The following is a 9,333-nucleotide window of genomic DNA, read 5'->3' as shown; positions in this document are numbered from 1 at the left end:
GCAATACTCGCAACAAGTCTATCAAATTCCTGAAAGTCAAGTGGTCACATCATTCCGACCGTGAAGCCACCTGGCAACGCGAGGATCACCTCCATTCTGAGTACCCGGATTTTTTCCATTCCTAGATCTCGGGACGAGATCCTTTCGTAGTGGTGGAGTGTTGTAACACCCCGGATGTAACCTACCTTATTTGTATTCCAACTCTTGCCGTTTCCGGTACTAAGTTATTTTATTTCCTCGTTGTCGGGTTTTTGTCTCCATGTGTTTTGTCTTTGTCATGCATCTCATATCATGTCATCATGTGCATTGCATTTGTATACGTGTTCGTCGCATGCATCCGAGCATTTTCCCCGTTGTCCGTTTTGCATTCGCTCCTATGTCTTCCGGTGTCCCTTTCTACCTCTTTTCGTGTGTGGGTGCTAACCGTTTTAGGATTGGACCCAGACTTGTCATGCAGCCTTGGATTACTATCGGTAGACCGCCTGTCAAGTTTCGTGCCATTTGGACTTCGTTTGATACTCCAACGGTTAACCGAGGGACCGAAAAGGCCTCGTGTGTGTTGCAGCCCAACACCTCTCCAAAGTGGCCCAAGACCCACCTAAACCTCCTCCATCACCTAGGCCGTTCGATCACGATCGTGTGGCCGCAAACCGCACCTCATTTGGAGCTTCCTAGCTCCCTCTACCTCTATATAAAGACCACTTCAACGAAATCCCGGGTCTCCTCTCCCCCCTAACCCTATTATTTCCCTTGCCCCGCGCCGGACGTGTCTGAATCCAGCAGGACAAGCCGCCGCCGCCGCCCGCGCCCTATCGGCTTGCGCCACATGGCAACCGGCGCCCGCCGCCGCCGCGACCCGCGGGAGCCCGCAACCGGCCCTCGCGGCTCAGATCCGCGTCGCCCCGCGCCTTCCTCCCACGCCACCAACCGCGCCGCCCGGCTCCGCCCTTCGCCGCCATCGCCGGCCACCGAGCTCCGGCGAGCTCCGCCAGTGCCGCCCCGAGGCAGCCGCACCTCGCCGGGCCCCGTCGTCTCGTCCCTCGACCCTGCGGCTGTCGCCCCTTGCCGCCCGAACGCCGGCGCCGCCCCGGCCTCTCAAGACCGGCAAGTACCGCGCCTCTGGTGAATAGCTCCGGCGCCGTCGATCCTCGGTTCACGTGCGTGCTACAGTGCATCGGCCCGATCTGATCTGGATCTGGAAATCCCCTCGGTTGACTTCCCCCCCCGAAACCCTAATATTTTGCATACTTTGACGCAGCATAACTTCATCACCGTTGCTCCGATTCGCGCGTGTAGCATATGAAATGTTCGTCTCGACGAGTACTCCATTTCATCTCATTGCATCATTTTCATTTGAGCTCATCTTGATGCCCGAAATACTGTTGGAAGAGGGCTATGTGATGATAGTTTCAGATCTGTTTCAGCAAATGCACTTTTGTCATTTTTGCCATGATTAATGTGTGCATGCTATGATCCTGATCTCTACATGTGTTTTGTAGTATGCCATGTTATCTTTACAGTGGTATGTGCCATGTATTTTTGTGATCGTCATGGTGACTAGCACGAGCATGCAAAGTAGCTTACTCAATGTTGCTGATTTCAGGGACTTACAAATATTCTAAGTCCTTGTCTTGTTATAATTGTTATGCCATATGTTCATGTTGATTCCTAGTGATCCGTGCATCTTTTGAGCATGATCAGTAAGGATGTTTTGTAGATATTGTGGTGCTCTATCCATTCATGTATTTGTTTGCATTTATGGAGCACCCTAGCTTGAGTCAATCGAGCTCTACTTTTGCTATAAAATGTTCCTGGCAGATTGTTAACATGTTTAGCAATTTTGCCGAGCTTGTTGTTGTTGATCCGTGCATGCTATGATGCTTCTCTTGCCATGTATAGCTTCTATGCCATGTCTACTTGCTGGGTGTATGCTTAGTTTGTCATGTCTTGCCTTGTAGTGAGTGCATCGAGCTCGTAAACATGCCTACTTGTTAACTGTTTTGCCATGTTCTAGTTTTTCACTAAGTCTGAATCTGTGTTCGTTAATTGCTATGTTCACATGCTTGCAATTGTATTTTCTGATCCCTTTTGGCTCATGGTCACTAAGGGACTTTTGTTGTATGCTTTGAGTAGCTTCATGCCATGCTTTGCTTTGCCATGATATGTTCCTGTAGCATGTTGTTATCGTGCTCTAAACATTGCTTCCTGATGTTAAATTCCAGACTTGTTAATTATTTCACTAAGTTTGTAACCTGTTATCATTTGCACTTTTGCCATGCTTGTTTGAACCTGCTATTGAGTGAATTAGCCGTAGCTCAGTGCTCATCTTTTGTCAAGCATCTTGAGTGGATCCCTGCCATGTACTTTGTTGCTATGTTTGAGTGCAGTAGCTTAATTATCGTGATGCATTTAGAAGGCTACTTGCTGTTAATCGCAGACCGGTGTCATATTTGTTTTGCTTGCCATTTCCAAACCGTGCATCCGATTCCGGTGATCTTTATATCGATTTCGACCGAAATCAACTCCTATTTCCAGTGGCACTCTTGGATTTCCATGTAGAGGCCAGGTTCAATCATTCCTTTCCAAATCATGCATATGCATCGCATATCGCATCCCGCATATCATACCATGTTTGCATCATGTTGTTTGAGCATTGCACGTGGTTGATTGTGTTCCCTTTTGCTTGTTGTCTTGTTTTGGATAGAGCCGGGAGACGAGTACGTGATCGAGGAGCCCGTTGAGTACACTTACGAGGATCAAGCCAACTCAGAGAACTTTGCAGGCAAGATGACCATACCCTCGAAATCACTTCTATCTTTGCTTGCTAGATGCTCGCTCTTTTGCTATGCCTATGCTACGATACCTACCACTTGCTTATCATGCCTCCCATATTGCCATGTCAAACCTCTAACCCACCATGTCCTAGCAAACCGTTGTTTGCCTATGTTACCGCTTTGCTCAGCCCCTCTTATAGCGTTGCTAGTTGCAGGTGAAGATTGGAGTTTGTTCCTTGTTTGGAACTTGTTTATTGTTGGGATATCATTATTATATCTTGTCTATCTTAATGCACCTATATACTTGGTAAAGGGTGGAAGGCTCGACCTTATGCCTGGTGTTTTGTTCCACTCTTGCCGCCCTAGTTTCCGTCATATCGGTGTTATGTTCCCGGATTTTGCGTTCCTTACACGGTTGGGTTATAATGGGAACCCCTCGACAGTTCGCCTTGAATAAAACTCCTCCAGCAATGCCCAACATAGGTTTTACCATTCGCCACCTAGCCTTTTTCCCTTGGGTTTCACGGACTCAAGGGCCATCTTTATTTTAACCCCCCCGGGCCAGTGCTTCTCTAAGTGTTGGTCCAACTAAGCGATGTCCGGGGCTACCAGGGGCAACTCTGGGCTGGCCTACCCGACGTCTGGCTCATCCGGTGTGCCCTGAGAATGAGATATGTGCAGCTCCTATCGGGATTTGTCGGCACATCTGAGTGGTGTTGCTGGTTTAGTTTTACCATTGTCGAGATGTCTTGTAACCGAGATTCCGAGTCTGATCGGATTGTCTTGGGAGAAGGAATATCCTTCGTTGACCGTGAGAGCTTGTGATGGGCTAAGTTGGGACACCCCTGCAGGGTTATGATCTTTCGAAAGTCGTGCCCACGGTTATGGGCAGATGGGAATTTGTTAATGTCCGGTTGTAGAAGACTTGAACTTAACTTAATTAAAATGAATTCACTGAGTGTGTAACCGTGATGGTCTCTTCTCGGTGGGGTCCGGGAAGTGAACACGGTGTTGGAGTAATGCTTGACGTAGGTTGTTCTAGGATCACTTCTTGATCATAATTGTTCAACCGTGCCTTTACCTTCTCTTCACGCTCTCATTTGCGTATGTTAGCCACCATATATGCTAGTCGCTTGCTGCAGCTCCACCTCAAACCTTTTACCCTTCCTATAAGCTTAAATAGTCTTGATCGCGAGGGTGTGAGATTGCTGAGTCCCGTGACTCACAGATTACTTCCAAAACCAGATGCAGGGACCGACGATACCGCTCCAGGTGATTCGACTGAACTCAAGTGGGAGTTCGATGAGGAATCAGGACGTTACTACGTGTCTTTCCCAGATGATCAGTAGTGGTGCCCAGTTGGGGCGATCGGGGTCTATGTTGCATTTGGGGTTTATCTTTATTTTGGTTCTGTAGTTGGACCTTGAGTATATTTTGATGAATGTAATGTTATTTATGCATTTGTGTGATGTGGCGAGTGTAAGCCAACTATGTATCCTTTCCCTTATTGTATTACATGGGTTGTTGTGAAGATTACCTCACTTGCGACATTGCTTTCAATGCGGTTATGCCTCTAAGTCGTGCTTCAACACGTGGGAGATATAGCTGCATCAAGGGTGTTACAACAATCCTCCCACTCGGAGGCTTGGCTGCAGTCTAGTACTCGCCTAAGTTTGTAAAATCCTACCGAGTGGTGAGCAATCCTCCCACTCGGAGGCTTAGCTACAGTCCAGTACTCGCCTAAGTTTGTAAAATCCTACCGAGTGGTGAGCAATCCTCCCACTCGGAGGCTTAGCTGTAGTCCAGTACTCGCCTAAGTTTGTAAAATCCTACCGAGTGGTGAGCAATCCTCCCACTCGGGGGCTTAGCTGCAGTCCAGTACTCGCCTAAGTTTGAAAAAATCCTACCGAGTGGTGAGCAATCCTCCCACTCGGGGGCTTAGCTGCAGTCCAATACTCGCCTAAGTTTGTAAAATCCTACCGAGTGGTGAGCAAGCCTCTCACTCGGGGTCTTAGCTACAGTCCAGTGCTCGCCTAAGTTTGAGAAATCCTACCGAGTGGAGAGCAACCCTCCCACTCGGGGGCTTAGCTGCAGTCTAGTACTCGCCTAAGTTTGTAAAATCCTACCGAGCGGAGAGCAACCCTCCCACTCGGGGGCTTAGCTGCAGTCCAGTACTCGCCTAAGTTTGTAAAATCTTACCGAGCGGAGAGCAACCCTCCCACTCGGGGGCTTAGTTGTAATCCAGTACTCGCCTAAGTTTGAAAAAATCCTACCGAGTGGTGAGCAAACCTCTCACTCGGGGGCTTAGCTGCAGTCCAGTACTCGCCTAAGTTTGAGAAATCCTACTGAGTGGAGAGCAACCCTCCCACTCGGGGGCTTAGCTGCAGTCTAGTACTCGCCTAAGTTTGAAAAATCCTACCGAGTGGAGAGCAACCCTCCCACTCGAGGGCTTAGCTGCAGTATAGTACTCGCCTAAGTTTGAAAAATCCTACCGAGTGGAGAGCAACCCTCCCACTCAGGGGCTTAGCTGCAGTCCAGTACTCGCCTAAGTTCGAAACACATCCCTATCCGCAAGGACGACGAGGTGCAGGTCGACTGCAACCTTCTCCTTTGGAGCTACGCCACAAGTACAATGTGCGCTCCATCTCTATCCGCAAGGACGACGAGGTGCAGGTTGACTGCAACCTTCTCCTTCGGAGCTACGCCACAAGTACAATGTGCGCTCCATCCCTATCCGCAAGGACGACGAGGTGCAGGTCGACTACAATGCGTGCTCCGTCCCTATCCGCAAGGACGATGAAGTGCAGGTCGACTGGAGTCACCACCTCAGAGCTGCATCTCAAGCACAAAGATTATTCTGAGTGAAGAACAAAGTCCACTCGAAGGCAAACGCAAGCTTATTCGGAAATAAACCAAGTTCGGATAAATCCTAAAGTACCGGACGACGGATCAAAAGTATTCGAGCATCAAGCCTGAAGAAGTTTAACGGTTACATAATCACTCGGCATTCCGAGGAAAATAAAAGTGAGGCATAATGTTTTTTTCGGTCACGCATCAGGAGAAGGACTGACTGGGTTGCAGAAACTGTCAAGGTCAATGTTGTCTGCAATGCGAGTGGCGGCATCAAGGAAGGTGTCCATGAAAGACTGGAAAGTGTGCCTCTTCGTGTTAGCAACCTTGAGTTCCGCCAGCTTGTCTTCTTTGACGTCCTTGCAGTGCACTCGGACCAAAGACAACGCGACATCAGCACCACAACGAGCAGATGACTTCTTTGATTCTTGCACACGCTCGGGGATTTGATTCAGTCGAGTCATCAGGGACTCAAGGTCTTGAGACAGTTCCGCCCGAGGCCAGAGTTCAACATCAACCCGAGTCATCGCAGCTTTCAGGCGCGCAAGATAAGCTACCGCACTGTCCATACGAGATTCCAACCACAACACGTTCATCGCAACATCATCCTTGACTGGACAGTTTATGGGATCTAGACCCGTCTCGACCCGCCCAGTTTCTACTTCAAAGTCTTGGCAAAATTCTGCACAGTCGAGTGAATGGTGAGTCGACGGTATAATTAGACTTGGCAGTCGACAGAAATAAGACAGATTAATCAGTACCTTCAAGTTTCAAAACCAGCTTCGCAGCAAGCTGGCCCAGATAAGACTCCAGTTCGCCATTCTTGGCCTTGAGACCCCCAAGCTCGTCGGCCAGTTTCTCCTTGTCCTTCTTCAGTTGCTCGACCTCCCAATTGGTGTCAGAAACAACAGTCTTCAGCTTGGAGTTTTCTTCTTCTAACTTGCCGACTGAAGCAAGCTTCCTTTCAGCAAGTGCAGTTTTATCGCGCGCCTCCTTTTGTGCTGCAGCAAGATCCAGATCCTTCTTCTCCAAAGCCTGCTTCATTTTCTCTAAAGAAACAACATTCTTCAGACAGGCTTGGAGTTGGCGGTTTTCACTACGTACATCTGCTCGAGTGGAGTCACTCGGTTCAAAAAATGGAAAGGAAAAGTGCCAGCAGTGGGATATACAGTTAGCGATTGGTTACCTCCCATGGCAGCTACTTCGTCACGAGCGGTCTTGAGATTCTTCTTGGCCAATTTCAGATCAAGGTTGAGGCTGATTTGCTATTTGTTCATTGCAGAAAGCTGAGCCCCAAGATCACAAGATTTCTGCAGTTAAAGCCATATCAGTCGACAGGGATAAAAGACATCACAATGATAGCTACTCTAAGACTACCACCGAATCAAACATTCAATGGCAGTCTCGGGGACTACACCCAGTGGGTGCACTTAGCGTGCCCCCACTAATTTTGTAAAAAAAAGAAAAAAAAAGAAGAGAGAGAGGTTCAGATTCTCAGACCACAGTCAACTGCCCGCAGCCAACTATGGTCTCGGGGACTACACCCAGTGGGTGCACTCAGCGTGCCCCCACTAGTGCAAAGATTCAGCTTGAATCGACACAAAGAGACATGCAATTTCAAAACAGCCACACCCCAGTGGGTGATCAGACAAGAAATACGGTTGATCGAAAAATCGGCTAACCTGGACATTGGCTTGCAGAGCAGCTCCGGCGTTGAAGGCTATCTGACTAGCCTCATGCAGCACTTTCATTTGCCCCATCACAAGATTCAACTGAAGAAGAGCTTCCTTATCAGCAGCCGGTGGATCGTCCGGAGTTTGATATGCAGTAAAAAGTGATGAAGGCAGAGCAATTGAAGCAGCCGCCGGATCTGAAGCAAAGAGTTGTATCGGTGCAGCAGAAGTCTAAGCAGCTGATCCTGAGGGGCAATCAGTCGACAGAGGAACAACGAAGGTGACGTTGGTTCGAGCCGGATCCGTCGATCGCTCGACCGTCGTCCCAGGAGTCACAGTCGACCGAAGAACCTGGACTTTAGGCGCCTTTCCGCCCAGTTCCTTGTCCTTCCTCCTCCTCCCTCTCAGTGGTACTTCTTCTTCATCGTCCGGGAGCACAACAACGTCTCGTGGAACTGCAATAAACAGAGAAAGCCATAAGGATAACTGACAAACCATCCAGTCGACTTAATGAATTCGAATCGGGCAGACTTACTAGCTTTGGAGGTGATGGCGTTGTCAGCTTCCTCATCGGCTAGAGTCTTGTCAACATCCATATCAGTCGCAACAAAGGTCGGGCTATACAGGTTCATCATCCACTCGGTCAGAACAAGAAAACCGGCCGGAACAGGAAATCGGTCGAAACAAGAAAATACGAGAAGAACGTTTACCCGGAGGCAACAGGGACGTCCATCTTGATTCTAGGCAAGGTCTTCCGAGCCTTCGAAGGATTAATTTTGGACTGCTTGGTGACCTTCTCAGCCAATTCTGGAGTCGAGGACCGAGCGCGCTTGTGAGATGGGACATTTGACGCCACAGCCTTGCCGCGCTTGATCGCGGGATCATGGCGCAGCTTGGATCGACGTTCAGAACGAGGCGGTGAGTCGGCCACTTCCTCATCGTCCGACTCGTCGCTCTCGTCTTCATCATCGTCAACTGGGGACTCCCACTCGACGCTCTCCTTGGCACTGTCCTCACCCTCTTGGTCTTGCTCCAGAGCTTGTTCACCATTGGGCATTGAATACATCTCTGTGTAGATCTGCAAAACGAGGGACCGATTATAAGTTAGTCGGATCAACAATCAATCGGAAAATACGTTCAAAAACTCAGATATGATGACCAGACCTTGTCTGGCAGGTTGCTGTCGCCGAAAGGGTCGACTCTCCTAGCACCCCTGGGGTTGTCCTTGTTCCCGGTGATACCCATCAACCACTTGGCCACTGTTTTGGCCTCCACCTCCTCCGGATGAACCCGAGCAGTGTCGCCAGCCCCGGAGTACATCCACATGGAGTGGTCACGAGCTTGGAGAGGTTGGATCTGCTGTCTGAGGAACACCTCGAGCAGGTCCATACCGGTGACACCTTGGTTGATCAGTTGGACTACTTTCTCGACTAGCATGCCTGTCTCCGCCTTCTCTGCAGCAGTCACTTTCAATGAAGATGGAGTTTGAACGCTAATAAAAGAGAAAGGGGGGAGCCCGGTCGACTGGCCTGGGGTCGTGATATCCTGGCAATAGAACCAGGTCGACTGCCAGCCCCTGACCGACTCCGGAAGAGTCATCGGGGGAAAAGAACTCCTCTTCCTCTTATGAATGCCCAGACCCCCACACATCTGGATAACGTGGGTCTTCTCATCGTTCGATTTCGCTTTCTTCACAGTTTGGGATCGGATGGTAAAGATGTGCTTGAAAAGACCCTAGTGCGGTCGGCACCCCAGGAAATTCTCACACATGGAGATGAATGCAGCAAGATATGTGATGGTATTGGGAGTAAAATGGTGGAGTTGGGCACCAAAGAAATTCAGGAAACCTCAAAAGAAGGGGTGTGGTGGAAGCGAGAAGCCGCGGTTGACATGAGTGGCGAGCAGAACACACTCACCCGGTCGCGGCTGCGGCTCCGTTTCCCCCCTCGACAGACGAGCAGACTTATGGACGATCAGCCCTAACTCGGCCATATCATCCAAGTCCTCCTGCCGAAGCGAAGATCGGATCCAGTCTC

At 49.5% G+C, this 9,333-nt stretch overlaps 2 protein-coding genes across 2 annotated transcripts; both read right to left on the bottom strand.

Moving 5' to 3' along the window:
• Positions 1 to 5,821: 5,821 nt before the first annotated feature.
• Positions 5,822 to 6,668, bottom strand: LOC147991797 (uncharacterized). The gene is made up of 2 exons (XM_087538822.1): positions 6,386 to 6,668; positions 5,822 to 6,306 (listed from the first exon to the last, which is right to left on the bottom strand). The coding sequence occupies exons 1-2, from the start codon at positions 6,666 to 6,668 to the stop codon at positions 5,822 to 5,824; spliced, it is 768 nt and encodes a 255-aa protein (XP_087394948.1).
• An 860-nt stretch (positions 6,669 to 7,528) lies between these two features.
• On the bottom strand, positions 7,529 to 8,953 carry LOC147991796 (uncharacterized). The gene is made up of 4 exons (XM_087538821.1): positions 8,462 to 8,953; positions 8,008 to 8,375; positions 7,833 to 7,915; positions 7,529 to 7,752 (listed from the first exon to the last, which is right to left on the bottom strand). The coding sequence occupies exons 1-4, from the start codon at positions 8,945 to 8,947 to the stop codon at positions 7,529 to 7,531; spliced, it is 1,161 nt and encodes a 386-aa protein (XP_087394947.1). The 5' UTR covers positions 8,948 to 8,953.
• Between the last annotated feature and the right edge of the window lie 380 nt (positions 8,954 to 9,333).

This window comes from Triticum urartu, chromosome 1A (assembly GCF_056163025.1).
Source record: "Triticum urartu cultivar PI428250 chromosome 1A, HENAU_Tu73, whole genome shotgun sequence".
NCBI classification, from domain to species: domain Eukaryota; kingdom Viridiplantae; phylum Streptophyta; class Magnoliopsida; order Poales; family Poaceae; genus Triticum; species Triticum urartu.
This window is presented reverse-complemented; position numbering and strand designations above follow the sequence as displayed.